At 40.4% G+C, this 18708-nt stretch overlaps 1 protein-coding gene across 3 annotated transcripts; it reads right to left on the bottom strand.

Annotated features, from left to right (window-relative positions):
* Nucleotides 1–143: 143 nt before the first annotated feature.
* On the bottom strand, nt 144–18163 carry pik3cd (phosphatidylinositol-4,5-bisphosphate 3-kinase, catalytic subunit delta). 3 transcript variants are annotated; one of them, XM_076094954.1, is made up of 23 exons: nt 17880–18163; nt 16806–16980; nt 15806–16034; nt 14272–14501; nt 13865–14041; nt 13128–13283; nt 12569–12655; nt 11402–11623; nt 9818–9914; nt 9292–9419; nt 9150–9203; nt 8857–9024; nt 8440–8561; nt 8206–8349; nt 8016–8115; nt 7756–7922; nt 7126–7232; nt 6750–6828; nt 6492–6659; nt 3268–3391; nt 2813–2958; nt 2589–2721; nt 144–2501 (listed from the first exon to the last, which is right to left on the bottom strand). In XM_076094954.1, the coding sequence occupies exons 2-23, from the start codon at nt 16944–16946 to the stop codon at nt 2364–2366; spliced, it is 3117 nt and encodes a 1038-aa protein (XP_075951069.1). In that variant the 5' UTR covers nt 16947–16980; nt 17880–18163; the 3' UTR covers nt 144–2363. The 3 variants fall into 3 exon arrangements, with proteins under 3 accessions (XP_075951069.1, XP_075951061.1, XP_075951077.1); XM_076094946.1 differs by having other exon boundaries at nt 12569–12658; nt 17880–18162; XM_076094962.1 differs by lacking the exons at nt 12569–12655; nt 13128–13283; nt 13865–14041; ... (2 more) ...; nt 16806–16980; nt 17880–18163 and having other exon boundaries at nt 11370–11623.
* Nucleotides 18164–18708: the final 545 nt, after the last annotated feature.

The following is an 18708-nucleotide window of genomic DNA, read 5'->3' on the forward strand; positions in this document are numbered from 1 at the left end:
TGAAATCATCAGTATCTCTCACCGCTACAGTATGTTCACTTGTATTCACTATGTGTCTCGTATAAGGATGATGTCGTTCTGTGTTCAATAAAGAGAAAGAAAGCCCCAACAGAAACAATGACAGTATTATACAGTACATCAAATATTTGCCAAAATCACCCTGCGTTCACTTTAATTAATAAACATGTAAACATAAAAAATGGAAATGATTGGGTGAATTCGGTGGCTCTGGCCTTTATCCACGATCAGCCTTTTTTTTTTTCAAGCTGCATTAAATTAAGCTTACATATGGCTTGGATCCTAGAAAGCCCCAGTGAGCTCTGCTGTGACACACTGTTTATCGGGTGCATGTTGACCTCCTGACAACAAGTGAAGCAAATGTAAAAACAGGATAAAGGACATGGTCTCCATCGGACATATGTTGACAGGAGGATTTATCAGCTTTAGCTGCACACATGTAAACAATACCTGAATGTTCAAATAATTGTACCATTTGACAGAATTCATGAATTACAACCAATTCAAAAGGCAACAGCAGAATTTCTTTTTACAATTTGCAAAAGTAGCTCATACACTCAATAGATTCCTTCATGGCTTAAAGCAGCAGTGTTTGGTTGAGCCCATACTGAGGGACATTGATGACCCATATTTAAAACCCATTCCACAGTGACTAATTCAGTATCTTAAGGGAGTTAAAACAGCTTGTTGTGTAATCTGCAGCTACACTTGCTCTTCTATAAAATGCATCTTTGTAGATCATTTGAACTGTTGTGTAAAATGAAAAAGGCGATGAAAAGCACATCATCTTATTTGCGTGACTGACAGCAAGATATACAGCATGTAAAGTATACTGAAAGCACCATAAAATGAGATCATACAGCACACCAGTATGGAGGTGTTTTGACAGTACAAGCATGACATCTCTTTCAAAGCACCTGGCACATCAGTTCAAAAATGCAATGGAAATCACTGTGCATAACTTAAATAGCAGAAAATAACACAGGCACACACACGCACAGACAGACTGCATCATCTGAGAGAGATCACATTCAAAACTTTCAAAAGGGAACATTCTGAGAAACGCTACCACAAGTCTATGGCTGAAACGAGATCCTTATTTGGGTCTCAATGCCTCATGTTTTCAATATTACTCTGAGCCTTGACCAAACAATGGTATCTTTACCTAGCATCTGAGATCATTACACCCCCCCCCCCCAAGATACTCATGGTAATTGTAATTAAAGGAATAATTCAACATTTTGGTAAATTTACCTTTTCACTTTCCTGCTGAGAGTTAGATGAGAACAGCAATAGCACTCTAATATCTGTCTTGTTAAACATGAAGCTGCAACTAAGAGACAGTAAGCTTAGTTTAGCATAAAGACCATCTGTTTCCTGTCTTTAAGATAAGCTAAAGGCTACTGGCTCCAGCTTCATGATGAACGAACGAGAGCTATGTAGACCTTATCTAACTCTATGCAAGAAAGCACATTTGTCAAAATGTCAAACTCTTCCTTTAATGTGTAGTAGCTGTTTGGTAAGGGTCTGCTGGGTGACAACGCCTGGTTCACCGGTATGTTATCAAAATAAAGGTCCCATTTAAAGTTGTTTTCTCATCTTACGCTGAATTGTAAATGTTACAATGCTTTGTGTCTACTGGCACTCCAGAGGAAACATACTGCACTTCAAGGAAATATTACACATGGAAACACGACATCTTCTTAAAACATCCTTCATGACTTTGTACAAGTACTTCAGAGCAACCGAATTAAATAAAATACAATAAAATGAAAAAACAAAAACACAATTGCAAAGAGGCAGTTGAAATGAGAGGTAATGACAAAACCATCAAGGGTCGCAACCGTGGAAAAGACTTGAGGTGAAACTGCCGCCCTGTTATTGAACTCCGTGACTGAACGGTGTCATCTGAGGTCATCACAAAGCTTGCTTGCAGTTTGCTCCCTGCTAAGCGATGGAGATGAACTTTCAGTCTCTGCTGCTGTGTCAGTGATTCATGACACTTTTGCACGTGCAGGTGGTTTTTAAAGTAGCGACTCTCAAACATCTATAAAGCATGTTTATGAAGGCATTGCCATGTCTGATGGGAGAAAGATGAGTGTGATGGATTTCCTTCATTGTGAAAATATATGTGTGCTGAGGTTATGCACCATCGTTGTATCATCTTTGGATGCCTCCACTTAGTCGTTATTTACCACAGACAGGCCCAGTCCGATGTAAACATATGCTGAGCGTTTTTTGAATGCCATCAATAAAGTAAAATATTTGATTGAGTTTTCTTCCCTTTTATCTCCAAAATCCATATTTTTTTGGTCTGTCGTCAGGCTTCCTTGGTGCAGTGTTCTTCACGGTCTATTATCTTTGGCCAGGGAGTGCATCATCCAGTTGACTTTCGTCTTCCAGCTTTCCCGCAGAGCTTCGTTGAACTTCACCTTAAAGTTCTTCAGTGCCTCTTCCTCTGATTTGCCCAAAGCTAAAGAGTCCTTTTGAAAAAAATAAATAAAATCATTGTTAATATTATTATCATCCTCATCGTGATCAGCAGCAGCAGCATCATTGTTGTTGCATACCTTTAGGTACTGGATGTCTTTGAAGGAGGTGAGCTCTGGCAGTCCTGCAGCCTTCATCATAGCAAAGAGGTTGACGAACAGCATCCCGTTGCGACACAGGATCTTATAGGCCCGCTCGCAGTACTCCCTGAACCTGACGACATGATGCAATACTCAGTCTTAGGTTATAAAATACACAAACAGAATCCTAGATTGGTAAACAGGCTGACACAAAAATATTGTACCTCTCAAACTTCTCACTGTTGTTCGTCCTCCCTTGTTGGATCACATGGACGAAGTCGTAAGTCAAAATAAAAGGCACACGCTCCCTGTTGATCCCCAGTTTCCGCTTGAAGTTGCCCAAGAAATGCCCAAAGTCGATGTGGAACAGCTGAGGAGCAAAGGTGAAAGTTACTTCTGGGTTCTGAATCACTGACCACAGTCAAATTTGTCAAAGACTCACTAACTGGTAATGAGTGACCTGAAGGATTTCACTCCAAAGTGACCAAATCTGACACTCAGTTCAATTTGAAAGTTAAATTAAAAGTCACCCTGTCTTGGACGAATAATGTGTTTGTCAGTGTTCTGCTATTATATTATGAAGCAGATCACACTTATTCCCCACTTTATGTCTAATTGCCCCCTTGTGGTAGATTTCAGTGTGTCATGTGATGAAAAATATCACAGCGGTAAACTCTACCTGTCCAGTTTCCCTGATCATGATATTGTCGTTGTGACGATCTCCGATGCCCAGGACGTAAGTGGCTACACAGTAGCCAGCACAGGACAGCGTGAACTCTTCTATCGCTGGATCAAGTTTGTCCCTGGTGACAAAACAGGTCAGAGAAATAAGGAAGCACAGCATGAGTGGGTTTTGTTCTTGCAGTACATTTACACTTCTTAATCATATAACCTGCCTAACTACTATACACACACACACACACACGCACACGCACACACACACACACACACACACACACACACACACACACATATATACATAGTAATGAGGCAGGGTTTTCGCATTGCTGTATGAAATATTGGCAGCAGAGGTTCCTGTTTAATGATTGACTTTCAGGTCCTTTCACAGTCTAGACGTGCACTGAGGTTCACTGTGTCAAGCTTTTAATACTTTTCTCTGCTCCATTGCGGGCGCTGCAGCATTTCAAGCTAATTGTGTTTCTGGTCTGTCGTGCAGTCAGCTGGGCCTGTCTCGTCAACGTGATGCACAAAGGCTTATTCATTACATTGAATGGTTCTCTCTTTTCGAGGAACTTTTAGAATAGACCAGACCTTCAGACTGTCTTCCATTAAATAAAAATCGATGCACTTTGTGTTGGTCTGTCACGGTTTTAAAATGCCGCACACAATAAATACTTTGAAGTTAACTCTTCAAACCACACACAGAGACATTCAGAAGGCATTTCTGAAAATATAAAACATAAAACAAACCACCTTTATACATAGATTGTTTGAAAATATTATAGTTAATAATACAATGTTTATATTAAGTGAAATATTTAAATGTTTCTGCATTGAATAACACACAAAAAATCCCCAAACTGTAAAAATACTATGGGATCTTCATTAGAATTTTAAATTAGTCCCATAATGTTTTTAATGAGCATATCATTCACCTTTAGTATTTTTAATAACAATGTAATGAATGGCTTAAAACACACTATAATGTTGTTTTAAGCAGTTATAAGAACGTTTTAAATGTGAACTAATGTACAGTATTTGTTAGTTAATTATAACCTCAATAATTACAACCTGTTCTATGAAGACATACAGTCAGTGGTGTATAAAGTACCCAAAAGCCATACTTGAGTAAAAGTAAAGATACCTTACTGGAAAATGACTCCAGTAAAAGTAAAAGTCACCTATTAGAATACTACTTGAGTAAAAGTCTTAAAGTATCTGATATTTATTGTACTTAAGTATCAAAAGTAATTTTCTGATATTAAATGTACTTAAGTATTGAAAGTAAAAGTACAAGTAAATGCTGTTAATAAAAAAGCAAAGGGTCAGAATTTTGAGAATTATGAAGTTTATTCTTTTAAGTGCTGTGGCACCATGACCAAGGACATGGAGCTGTGTTGAAAATAATTGGGTTGGCTGTGATCCATCCAGGAGCAACAATGTTCAACATAATATATTGTACATAAGTATACTTTTGCATCTACTATGAACTTATCATCATAATTCTCCGAAAAGCAATATGACACTATGAAGGAGTTGTAACAGTGCGTTTATAAGTATGCTCATTCCGACTAGAGGATGTAGAGGGCAAATGCATAATGTTGTGTTCAGAAAAAAATATCCACTTGATGCATCAGGTCAGTGTTGTGAGAAAGGACACCTACCTTGTAAACTCATATGGGCCTGATTTGAACACAATAGGCAAAGGTTTTGCTCAAGCTGAATCTGCAATTGGGCGACTGCTACCATCATAACTCCATCTGATCATCCACAAAATGACTCAAATATCAAAACATGATCAATACTAAAGCAGCACCGAAAGTAACAACCTAGTTATTGAAACTGAAAAATGTCCTGTTCATCTTCAAAAGACAATTCTATTTGAATGTAACTTCTAATAGAATTGTTTTAAAGAAGTTACATTGTATCAGAATGTAGCTTCTTTACATTCTAATATAATGTAAAGAAGCTACAGTGTATAGAATGATTCTATTGAAGTTATTCCTTTTTTAAATGTTTTAGACGAGTCACTAATCACTTTAAAAGAGTGATTATAGCTGATTTAGCTTACAGACATGAGATTGATCTTCTGATGTCACTCTCTTTATACAATGATATAAATTCATCCCCGTTTTATTGATATCTTACGAAATATTACTCCTCACTTTTCGTGCGTTTTTCCTGCAAAAGTCCAGCAACATGAGTCTGTTTTCGCTGATTCGCCAAACCTGCTTGCTTGCAGTCTCTGTTCCACCACAGTCCCCGACGCTGGTCTCATGACTCATTTTGTTTCTAAAGATAGATTTGATTTTGTAGCGAGTAACGAAGGTTTCAGGGGAAATGTATCGGAGTAAAAGTATCAGTTTTCTTTGCAAAATGTAGTGAAGTAAAAGTAAAAGTCAACAGAAATATCAATAGTAAAGTAAAGTACAGATATCCAAAAAAAACGACTTAAGTACAGTAACGAAGTATTTCTACTTCGTTACTATACACCACTGCATACAGTATAGTTATACTTGATGACAGATACATCAATCAACAATTAAAATGTCCTTTCATCTGTTTACACCAGCATTATAGTGTGTTATGAACTGCTGTTATACTGTTAATAAATAATATAAAAGGGGGAGGATTAAAGTTAAGTGTTACTAACTAAAAATGTCTGTACAAAACAGAGCCAGCGGATGTGGCACATTTCACACTTTACTGTGTTTCAATTCCCTACACTATGAAAATTACTTTAGGTGGTATTGTTGGTGCACTTTTAGGGTATTGTTTTCACACATATTGCGGTGCTGACATGTGATGTAGTTGTTGACAAGAAATCAAAATACGTCACCACGTTCAAATAGCAAGAAATAATACAAGTTGTGCATTGAGAGACGTCAACGAAAATGCGACTTCATAGTGTCGATTCAAACTTTACAAACGAAATAGAAAATTAGTTTGTGTTGTGTACACTACATAAAAACAAAACATAATTAGAACTAGTATAAGTATTCTGGGGCACAGTTTATGAAAGAGCTGGCCTGGCAGCAGTTGGGGAATCCCCCCACGATGAGGAAAGTTATTAGATATAAAAGCCATTTGGGGTGTTTTGTTGATCATGACTAACGATATGAAACTGGGTGGATGGTTAAAACTCTGTGGCTCTAAACAACGTCTGGTGTTGTTTTCATGGGGCGCGTAACCATTATGTCAAAAGTTGTTCGTCATACTCACTCAGGATTCTTAGATTTGAGCCAGTTGAGCAGGGCATCCTTGTTGAAGGCAGCGGTGGCGGCACTGTTACTGCTGTTACGCTGGATGTTGGCAATGGTGTCGGAGTTCTTCACAACCTCAATGAGCCCCATCTTGTTCCCAGTGGACAAGCAGCCATAAGGGATCATCCTGTGAGTGTGTAACAGTATTAGGTTGGTCTAGCAGTGCTCATTGTTGAAAAGCATCAACAGCTGCTGCAAACAGCTGCTCCCACTGTACCTGAGATCGAGGCCTTCTTTCTTCCATAAATTCTCCATGAGCTGGATCATCTGGAGGGTCAACATGTCTTGCCGAAGATCTTAAGGTGACGAGTGAAAATAGGTGAAAAAAAAGTTAATTTCACGTGTCACAAAAGATATATCACATTTGAATTTTTTCTAAACGTCCTCTTTATTTAGAGGACGTCCCCTTTCAAACCTGCTGGGTATCTTTATCTTTACAGTGCATTTGAATGTAAGACCCTCCCTGCATTTTAACGCTTCAGTGTATTCCCTTTGTGCTAAACTAAAGTGAACTACAGTCTTGGCACTGTGGGCTACTGTATGATGTGTACTGAATGTGTGCTGCCATGTCTTCCAATTGTCTTGTATCTCACCATCTCCGTTCTTGAAGATGATGCCCACCATGTCTCCTTCAGCCTTGTGGTTGTACATCAGCCAGAGCGGCTTCATCTTGGAGTCCATGAACCTGCACTTGTCTGCACTGCAACGGCAAACACAGTCAGTATAAACACTTAATCGTTATAACCACACAAGGTTCATAGACCGAGGACTGAGGAAAATACAAAATACAACATTGCCATTTTTAGGTTTTTACCCTGTTGACATTTTACTTTTTGAGTTGTTAAATGTTTATGTCCCTTGTGGGCTGCTGTCAGCAATGGGAAAATTCTGTCCAAGGCAAAAACAATGCCCAAGGGGATGAAGATGAACAGTTCAGGGACAGAGTAAAATAATAAATGCACCATCGTCATCTGTAAGGCTTTTAGTGGTTCTAAAAAAGTACAAGACGGCATAAAGTACAGTTCAAAATAAAACAGAGTCTACTGGTTCTGTAAGGACTAAAGGATAATTTGTCAATATGCTACGTAAAAGTATTATTTTGTAATTCAGTAAACCGAGAGAGGGACCAAAACTGGCCCTGAGAATCCAATTAAGGAGTAAAAAAAATGTAATTTGTTGTATGTGTGTGTGTGTGTGTGTGTGTGTGTGTGTCTGGCACTAACCAGATCTCAGAGAGGATGATGCTGGGGTTGAGTGGTGACAGCAGATCTGACAGAGCCTCAAGGTAGGACTCCTGTCTGATACACAGCTTCAGGTCATCTGCTGTCGTCTTCTGGGAGCCTGACTTGACAAAGTCACTCAGGGCCTTCATTTTGCCCAGAGCCTCGTTCTGTGTCGGAGAGGTAAGGCCACGATTTAGTACGAGACCAAAACACATAATTTCAGATCTTGATGTCAGTGTGTGTCAGTGTGATGAGATTACCTGTTTGGTTAAAAGCCTGATGTGGTGGATGTTTCCCCTGCAGTAGGCCTCCAGAATCAGGCCAAAACGCAAACTCGCAGAAGCCACGTGAATCTCTGACCTACAATAAACACAAATGCTCCTGTCAAGTAATACAGGCTGCAGATGCACATGTCCCAATCTTGTGTTTTTTTGCTGGACTGCGTCTCACCTGAGATGCCAAAACAGAAAGTGTCCTATCCTCCAGTTGGACAAAGCCCTTTCTAGCAGGAACGTGGTGAGGTCACAGTCTAGGTAGGACTCGTACTTCAGGACCTGCACCAGCTGGATTAAGTACTGTAGCAGTTCATCGTCACTGTGTGCGGAGAAAATGTTGCATAAATGATTACGCTGATAAATGTGCGATGTTACATGGACGCAAGTAAAAACCTGAACATGTGTGTACCTGAGCTTCCTGAGGCATCTGATTGTGAAAGACCGGACTGCTGGGTCGGGAAAACTGTAGTCTAAGAGCTCCAAGGCATGGATGGCTGGGAGGTCCCGCCAGTTCCTCAGCAAACTAACCATCTGAGGAGAATCAGATTACCATTTTCTACCATGATGACAAAAATTGAAACTTTCAGGTGTTTGATGACAAATACAGCAAATATAATACGTGAAATTTGTGATAAACAAGCAGGTCAAGTCATTAAGCAGAGACAATACAGATAATAGTTTTGTATATAGTGAGGATTAAAATCAATTTTGGACTTTTCCCAGGAGTTTTAAGTGAAACTCTAAATTCTTTTAAAAATTAGGGAAAAAATCTAAAAATTTAAGATTATTAAAAAGTAAATTCTCTTCCAAAACTCTCCACTTATACCTGAACTACGTCCTCGCGCCGATTCCACTTGGTGACGAGGAGCAGCTTGGACAGACTTTCATGATAATGGTCACGGACTTCTGTTTGGAGCTTCCACAGGAGCTCTTTCTCGTCCTCGAAAAACTCAGTGTGGTTTTTGTTGTCCATGATTTCTTTTAGTTTCATGTACTGCAGAGAGCAAAAGACCCAAAACACATATTCATAAAAAAGATGTGGTCAGCAAGTAACAGCTACTGTTTTTATTGTACCTTTAAAAGTGTGAGAATGGGAAAGTGGGAAATGTAGAGTCTTACCTCTTCTTTTGTGACAATAGCTGCATCACCATTCTTCTCCATGTCACCACTTACCTGATAACAGATGAGGATATATTCACTGACTGTAATACAAATGAAAATTTCAGTATGTACTCAAATATAGCCTTTTGAGAATAGCTACCTTGTCCAGTGGAGGGTAATAGAGAGGATGTGGCCGGATATTAGGGAAGCGAATGAGAAGCCCAGCAGCACTGTCCACATTGGGGTTCTTCTCGACTGTTCCCATTGGGTTCAACAGGTCGCTTTTGTCTGTGATAAAACAAACCATACATGTGTAATTTGTTAGATGCTTTAATCTACTCAATAAGAGTATTTTCATATTCAAATAACTCCCATATCTCTAAAAGTGACAGTGCGTGTTATATGTACCACTCTTCCAAACTGCAGAGAAAGATAAAATCAATTTAGTGAATAAAAATGTAGCCAAAATTGACATGTTTTGACAACAACAGATAGCTGTGGTTTCCAAATATTAAAAAGGCTATCTTGCGCATCAGAAAACGCATAATGTGTAAATATGTGGGGTTTTGAATGGCGCCACGTGTCATTTTCCCTGTGGTGCTGCCAGGCGCTGTGGAGGAGGCTGTTAACATGTGAGGTCTTTTCGAAGACGAGGAAATGTAAGGATGGAGAAGGCCTGAAAGTACCAGGAACAGATGGCCATGTGGACAACTGGAACTCCCCAGTCTTCAGCTGGTCCTTGTAGTCGAACACCATGGTGTTCACCCAGGCTATCGGACAGTCCTGAGGAGAGGAACAGGGAGGATTAGATTTGTTGATTGGCCATCTTGAAGACCATTTGCAGGCAGTACAATCATGTGAAGAGGCAGCAGAAGAGCAACACAGAGAGTATTCTAATGTTCAATCAAAAATGTATTTTCTTTAAAGATAAAGGATTATCATCAATACATCTAAAAGGTATTGAATTATCAAACCTCTGTTGTCTAACATCTGCTTTATTTTAGACGTTCATTTGAATTGAAATCAAATAGCTTAAAGAAAACCTCAATATTTTAATGACATAAAAAAGTTAAAAGGGTGTTTGTGGCAACTTTTACTTATAAAATATATCATGTTAAAAAATAAAGCGAAGTGAAGGATAAAAAAATGCACATGACAGTGACAAAGCAACAAAAATGGAAATAAGATCCAGGCAGAGAAACAACTTGACCATTCAATGTGTTAAAAACAAACACATTTAGGCTGAAAGCAGCCGGATAAAGAAAAAAGAGGCGATGCACAAAATGTGCAATGCACAAGAGGGGCTAAAATAGCTCAACTTCTGTCTGTCTGCAGAACTTCTCTTCCAGGCAAAAGAAGGGAGAAGTGGCTCAGAAAGCAGAAGTGGCCTTGATGCTCATAAACACACCTGGGCACCATGTTTGAGCGAACCTCAAAAACACGTTGCCCGTAGTCGCTGCAACGCTTTAACTCAAGAGAGGCTGAGAGCCCAGCCGCAGAATAAAGGCGACTTTATTGTTGTTCACTGTACTTGTCAGTGTGCAGTGAGTGGGCGTGTCGTTCTCTCAGTGTTGTACTTCTGCTGTTGTAGTTTCGTGCATAAAACAGGATTTAAATAAAACAAGTAAACGGCAAGAGGATGGTAAAACCTTAAACTCAGTGTGCCTCTATTGGCATATTATATTACTAATAGTGGCATGATGTAGCATGTTTAAATTTATGAATGTAATTAGGGCTGCAACTAATAGTACACTTTTATTAATGATAAATGTGGCAATTATTTTCCATGAAATGTCAAAAAGTTGTGATATTTTCCCCAGAGCCCAACATATAAAACCGAAACAAGCAGCAAATGTTTGGCATTTTTGCTCAAAAAATGACGATTAATTCATGATTAAAATAGATTTCAGGCGTCTACGCTAACCTGTGCCCACTACAGGCCTTAAAGATGAGAAGCGCATTTAAAGGCGACATGCTCAATGGGTGGAACAGTTGTAACTATACGAATGGTATCTGTGAACACAAATTTAGAATTCCTTGAAAATGTCCCTTCCCTTCTTGGAGTGATGTACAGATAAAAGCGTTGAGGCAGATGAAAAGTTAACCGCAGCATTGCCGCTGAACACACTTGCACAACCAGACGCAGCAGCAAAACACACCCACACAGCACACACCGACTAAACACACTACACAACAGAGAGGAAACAGATCTGTTTGTGCTTGCTAACAAGTTCTCACCCTGAGACGGCATGAGTTTCTGACAAACTCACCGCTTTCTTATTCTTCTTTTTAGTGCCGCGGGGTTTCTTGGCTTTCTCAATGACTGCATAGAGCGCGAAGCACAGGCGGCTCATGCGAGGCAGGTCAGCCACGTTTATGTCGAACTCCAGCTTTTGATCCCATAGTGGCTCAGAGCACACTGCCACCTCCGAGGTTGTCACCACCTTACAGAGGAGTTCGCTACCATGGAACAGACCGGCCTGCACCACGAGCTGGAGGGGGAAACACATGTACACAGTGATTAGAAGAGTTTGTGAGGTAAATTGTATGTGGAAGGTTTACAGACTTCAAGAGATGATTCAGAGTTTCCTGTGTCACTCAGGCTATGAGTCAAAGGGTCTACACATTCATAACATAAGCAGGTCGCGACACCTTTCAATGCAAGTCTGTCCAAAATGATAAACAACCACCAGAGCCAAAATTCAATATCGTACGGCTGTTAAGCGCCTGCCTTTTGCCAAATCAAGATAGCCTGAATCTATATTCACAAACTATATGAGTGGCTATTCTCCTCCAGGGTGTTTTCAAACCTCTGCCTGCCAGCTGCAACATGACTGATAATTATGTCACAGGACAAATTTGCCATGAGTCATGATGCGCTCTAAGGCAGCCGCCGGAAGTGCACTGACACTTAATAACCCATCTAAACAGTAACATAGTTAGTTATGAAACTGAATCACAAACACAGACACACATTTACAGACTATCCTACTTCAAATTGGCAAATTGGTTGAGGAAAAGAAAAAGTGAATATGGAGTTTTACTGGATATTTCTACATGCTTTTCATTTACAGGGAAACGTCCCTTAACAAACATTTTAACAAACATCTGTCTGTGATAGTAACAGAATGCATCACCTTAAAAAAAAAAAAATAGGTGCACTGAAAGCGAGGAAGGGAGAGACAGCATGCAGTTTGTCAGTTTTCTTAGAATCTAGGCCTCAGAATGAGATGTCAAAAGCAGATAGGCCCTCCCCACTTCCTGTTTTGAAGTTTCAACCAACCGCCTTGATGAATTATGGGAAACGTGTGGTCTGGACCATGTGACCTCCTGTCATTGTCATGTCAACTCTGCTGTTACAACTGAAATTCAGATATTGGTAAACGAGTGAATGCCACATTTCATTGAGCATCAAACCCACGCAAAACCACACCAACCTTCATTCCTTCGCCTGCATTGACTCGGCTGCCCTGCAGCAGGTGAATGTAGAAAGGCTCATTGATGGACCACAGAGAAGAGGTATTCTGCTGCGAGGAGTCAGAAGAGAGAGCATTTTTATTTTTTTACCTCCCTTTCTTTCCATTAAAAATGTTCTTCGAAGTCTAAAGTCAGGAAACTGTTGCTACAAGTTCCTGTTTGTCAGAAACACAACAACGAACACTTAAAACTAAAAGTGAAAAAGGGGAACAAACTGACAAACAGTCCAAAAGGTACTTCGATTAAGTTTGAAAATGTTATTCTTTACTGCTCATATTTCTAGATTTCATCAATTAATTTTCTCAGTGCAGTACCAAAGTAGGTAAATTGTGCTCTTTGTTAAACTACAGTAAATACAAGCAAAGGTGTGAGGCGTAAATTATCAACATTGTGTTGCACAGCATGCTTCAAGGGTTCCAAAGTCTGCAGTCTGGTTGAGGAACAACTGTGATGAGCAGAGAGAAAGAAAGAGTTGCTGCTCTGTTAATGAGAGACGACAGGCGTCCGCTGAACTCTTACCTTCTTCAGGGGCAGTGGAGGAGGTCTGGACAAGGAGCGACTCTTGAATACCTGGCTGCACATTCTGCCCTGCTCCTCCTGATATTTGTGGATGGTGGAGTGGTGCACCATGGTTAGGTACGGGTTTTGGCCATTTCTCAAACAGGAGAACATGTACTGTAAAAGAGGACAGAGACAGACAACAGGAGGGGACAGTGTTTTGTTTTTGTACAGCCATCAGTCAGCTCACCCACAGATATTTCCCAGTGGTCTGATAGCACTGGTTAACTCCTGGAGGCTGTTCATTCGCTGTAGGTTAATGCAACCGAAATCTCATTATGTCTGGATGGATCCAGTTCCTTTCTGCAGGGCTGCTAGACAGATATGAGTCACCGCTGCAGGTAGCTGGAGCTTCAAAGTCAACAGCGGAGTCTCCTGCCACCGAAACCTTGACTCACCCCACTATTGAGCTGACAATCATTTTAGCTATTATGGACTACCCGCACAGGGCAGCACTCACAGGCACAATGTAGACAAACAGCATAGAAAAGAAAATCACCCTCATCCACGAAGAAAATAACAGCTCTAGTTCGTATAAAAAAGTGTTCTTCATCCTTCAACACAAATGTATCGCAATCAAACACAAGTTTGATTGCGATACAGTATATAGGGTGAAAAGAATGCGGCAAAATACAAAACTATCATGTAGGAAAAAGGCAGCTGTACAGCTCAAAGACGCCGTTGCTGCGGTCACTCACTTTAAACTGGTGCATGGGATGTTTCCCATAGATGAACTCCCACCTCCCGTTGACCTGCAAAGTGTAGTCTTCGGGCTCCTGACGCAATGAGCGAAAGACCGTGGCCTTCTTCTTCAGGGCGCTCCTCATCAGAGCCACTGGGAGGTCTTGAAGGTCCTGCTGCAGCATGAAGCTTTCCTGTGAGAGACACATTAACACCAATAAAGGCACCAGCTTCACAGAAAATCACACAAAAATGTAGCTTTCGTGCGAGTGGATGTTGTTCCTGAGAGACGTTTTGAGGGTGGTGTTTGTGGTGTGGGAGCGGGATTTCCAAAAGGTGCTCACATTTACTTAAAATCACCCATTGATTCATGTAAACCTTTACAAATATGACTCATATAAACTACAACAGCAGATCAACTCACATCACAAGCCTCAAACTTGACATTGATGAAAATCTTCTTGGCGTGTTTTGACTTCACACTCCCACACGGCGGAGAGCAGGATGGCTCCAGGTCACATGGGAAGCTGTATTCCATCCACTGCTGCCATGGCAACATCTGCCTCTCCTGAGCCTTCTCCTCACAAAACGCGCGCATCTTTGTCCGAAACTCGTTCACCTCGTGGTTCTTCTGGGCCTCGAACTCATGCAGACCTGAAAGCGCGTGACGAAAGCGTAAACAAATGCAAGTCTTGTAAAGCGAGAGGAACGCTTTGCTTTACTGGGCTACCTGAGAGCCGACCTTGTTTTTAATTCATCAAGCTACAGCGTCACTGACTGCCTGCACTGAAGCCTACTGAATAAAGCAAAAGTCAGTCTATTATGAAGTCAAAAATGTTACTGAAGCTGGAAAATAGAATTAGCATTAGTTAGCCTAGCTGTGCTCCATTTTCAAGTTAGCTACATTAGCTCATAGCTAGCGAGTAACTTGTCAACCTTCCAAGATATTGAACATCAGGAATAAAAGCAAAGCTGTTGTTAACTTGCTAACTGCTCCAGAAAATCACTGTAATTTGATTCTTCCTATTAAGGTTTTTACTTAATCAATGGGAGGATTTCTGCCTCCAGAGCAGTTTTAACCTAGTCTATAACAAAGATGGTGAAATGGTTTACACTTCCAGTCTCCTAAATGTGCGACATCCCCCCCCCCCCCCCTCGTTTGGAAGGGTTGTGAATGCTGTGTGCATGGATAAAAGCAGATTGGGTTACTTTGCATTGTGTATTTATATTTTATTTTGCTAACATTAGATATTCTCTCAACTAACAGACATATTTAGCATGAACATTTGTTAGTTGCCAGATATCCTGATTTGTCCGTCTGAAAAAAGCCATTTCAGTGTCAGAGTGTTCGGAAGATATGTGGCTTGTGCAAAATGGGTCCAATATTTAATTTGGGGATTATGGAGCCAAAGAATCGGTCATAATTTGTGTTAGTGCTCACTTCTCCTATTAGACTTAATAGACTAAGGACCTGCTGCTAGTCTCCTAAAGGGGCAGGGCAGTGGCGAAACCCTCCAGACACAAATACAGGAAACGGACTCTCAGTGGGATGCCTCTGATCTGATCTGTCTCTGATGATGGATATGTCAGCGATTATTGTTTAATGTCACACAGAAAACTGCTGACATGAACACAATAATGTCAGATTGAATGATGTAGTAAAACAGCAATTTGGTCCGAAGTTGACATATTGTGTCACTTCATTATTGTATTCAATATATTTTATATTGTAATATTATAATTTCATAAATGATTCAGTACATTCATATTATCTGTTTGCATCAGTGGGTCAGAGGACTGGAATAAAGCTAACCTCTCATCTTCGTTTTGATGACAGAGGACTGCTTCTGATCTAATACTTAACCTTAACCTTAACTCAACCATACAACAATACCACAAACCACACAAAACCTGCGTATAGCACCTGCTCAGCTCGATCACAGAAGGATGCTGCTAACCTTTGCCAATTAACAGGCTGATTTGGGTGTTGGTGAGTTTCTCCACTCGGTCGCCCTCCCTCGCCACCAGCCTCAAAACGCACATGAAGGGCCGCACGTCGTTTATGCGCCTCGATTCTTCTTCCAGTTCCTCCCTTTCGGCTGTCTGGTTGATGCAGGTGAAGACGTATGCGTCGGGATCACCCAGTGCACTGAACAGGGCCTCGCTACTGGCATTCTTCCAAACCATCTGAAACAAGCGACACCAGCAACACACGAGGTTGAGAGCGCAGCGTTTATGTCCTAAACAGTGTGCGGCGTATTCTCTGGGACTATATAATGTATGTAAAACAAGCTTTATCAAAACCAGTGTCATTACTATTTTTATGAAGTTGCTGTGTAAGAATAACCACCACTCTGATTTCTCTTGTTTTTAAGAATGATATTCAAGTGGGCAAACAATGACCCTGGCAGTTTTTGAAAATACAATTTGGAAACACATTTAATCTCTTAATCATTTAAAATGCTTCCAAGAGCGTCATTACTGAACACAGCTAAATCAAACAGCCTGAAGTGGCAAAGCTGTTGGCATAGAAACTGGCACATTCACATTTAACAGCAGGTCCAGCAGAGAGCTGGCCGTTGTGTACCAAGGAGCAAAGCTGTAGCTCCTTCTCTAATAGTTGCATCAAAACATCAAGATGCATCAAAGGCACAAGCGAGGATTGTTCGGACTGTGTCATGTTTTAATTAGCCTAATGTCTTAAGTCGATCAATTTGCTTTAAAGCATATTAAGTAAATATTGTAAATAACAGCGTTTTTTGCAACGGTGGTCACCAGAACCGCAGCGCTGTACTGCAGTCAATCAAATGCATTCTATCAGAAACACGGGTAAATGCAAAGCATGAGTACATTCCACATGATGTGTCAGTGCATGGCGAAAAATACTCTACGAAGGTTTTTATGATCTCTCAAAGCGGCGGCTGGTAATTAATTAAATGGGGAAGTGAGAGGACTTACTTTTTTGATGCTCTTGATGGTGTCGCTTGGAGATACAGGGAACTTGAGGAAGATCCCAGTAGGCAGCAGGAAGTCCATCACTATCTCATGGTCCCCCTCCCTCTCCCATTCCTCCAGCATCCCATACTTCCCCGGGGGCATGGTGACGGCCTCTCATTTACCGTCAGCTCCTCTGCTGCTCACCGGAACACAAGCCAGCCGTCCACACAGAGGAAACACAGCCGGGGTTAATATGTCTACTATTAACATAAGTTACTAGGCAGTGTGTTTGTTGTTTGTTCCTAAAACCCTGAATGATCTATCTTTACAAGGTTGTTTATGGGGATCAGAAAGCGCATGCAGAGTGTGTATGACATGAATGAATGACTTGTTTCCACCAGATCCCGTCCTCCACCTCCTCAATGTTTAATGTCAGAATTTCAATAAAAAGATATAAAATGGTAAACTGAGGCGATGGTATCGAGATTTATTTTGTGTGTGCTTTTGGAGTGCTATCATTTATGATCTGCAGTCTAATACCTTTAGTACTTAATTCATACATCTCCACCTTAAGAGACTGAATGCTCTGTCAGAAAAAAAAGTGCTCAGAGGTAAAATGAGGTGAAAACACACTGCAAAGAAAATTCAACCCACTGAATCAAACACACTATAAAAAATACAACTTATTTGGATTATATGTCCTGCTTCCTGTAAATATATTCAGCTGACTGTAAACATACAGACAGAAAACATTGTATTTTGAGTGAGTTTGCCATAAAGTAATTCTACACTATTGATTTTGGTAAAAGGAAACTTATTAGCTGAATTGGCTGTATCTTAAAACCTGATTTACGCCTTTATTTACAAATATATTTGAATGTGTATACAGTATATATATGTGTGCATATATATATATATATATATATATATATAATAATATATATTAACATATAAGAAAAAAAATTAAAATCAGCGATGGGAAAGACAACAGGTGCACACACAACAAGTCCGATAACCTATAAAACGTGATATTTTGCTGTTTGGGGAAAAGTTAAATATCAGACGCCTTGCCAACCTGTTAGCGCAAACACTTGCCTGTCAGCTGTACAAGCCGGTTATCTCTTCATGGTTTGAATTCCAGCGAAGATGGAGGCTGTAACATCACCGTGACATGTCTCGCTCAGGCGGCTGTAGGCTGCGGATGTATCCGCGAAGTTGAAACGAGGTGAGGTGTTGAAAAAAAAAAAAAAATCCGTCTCCAGAGGACGAAGCGCTCGTTACACGGCTCATGTGAAGCGGTGAAGTGTTTCCCTGCGTCGGTCAAGTGCGCCGTCATTCATGCAGTGACGGTGCTGCACTGAGCGGCTGCGCTCTGCTTCTCCAGCTCCCAGCGGGCCAAGGGACCGTCCGCCAAAACTTTAGTTCTCTCTCTCTCTCTCTCCAACTCCCGCCCGCACTATTTGTTCTGCCGGGTCCAGCTTCTCAAAACGTGATGATGAGCTGCTGTAACGTTGTATTCTTAATATATTTGTTATAACTTAAGTACTGTTCTTAAAATGTGAGGCACTTGTACTTTACTTGAGTATTTCTATTTGATGCCACTTTATACTTGTGTTCCACTACATATATATTTTCAGCTATAAAGATTTTACATACAGATCAAATGATGAGTTTATAGAATATGAATCATTATGTTGGATGCGTTTGTGAAGATTAAAAACTAAAGTTCAACCTCGACAATACAGCAGTACATTGCATTACATGATTTTATTAGTACTAATAATGCAAAGATGTATTATATAATAAAATAACACATCACAGGGGCCATTTTTCTGCATTGAGTCCTTTTGCTTAGGTGACCTGTTCAAAACATACATTTTACTCGTCACAAAGTGTATGTTTTTTTTTACTTAAAGGATCTGGA

Source organism: Anarhichas minor, unplaced genomic scaffold (assembly GCF_050575085.1).
Source record: "Anarhichas minor isolate MPS153535 unplaced genomic scaffold, ASM5057508v1 ptg000003l, whole genome shotgun sequence".
NCBI lineage: Eukaryota > Metazoa > Chordata > Actinopteri > Perciformes > Anarhichadidae > Anarhichas > Anarhichas minor.

Excerpts from the sequence above, each read along its gene's own strand:
- pik3cd (XM_076094946.1), bottom strand. The coding sequence starts at position 16,946 with ATGCCCCCGGGGAAGTATGGGATGCTGGAGGAATGGGAGAGGGAGGGG. Across the intron at positions 11,624-12,568 it reads ATGCAGGCGAAGGAATGAAG|CTCGTGGTGCAGGCCGGTCT; the intron begins GTTGGTGTGGTT and ends TTCCCCCTCCAG. Across the intron at positions 8,562-8,856 it reads GGCGCGAGGACGTAGTTCAG|ATGGTTAGTTTGCTGAGGAA; the intron begins GTATAAGTGGAG and ends GATTCTCCTCAG.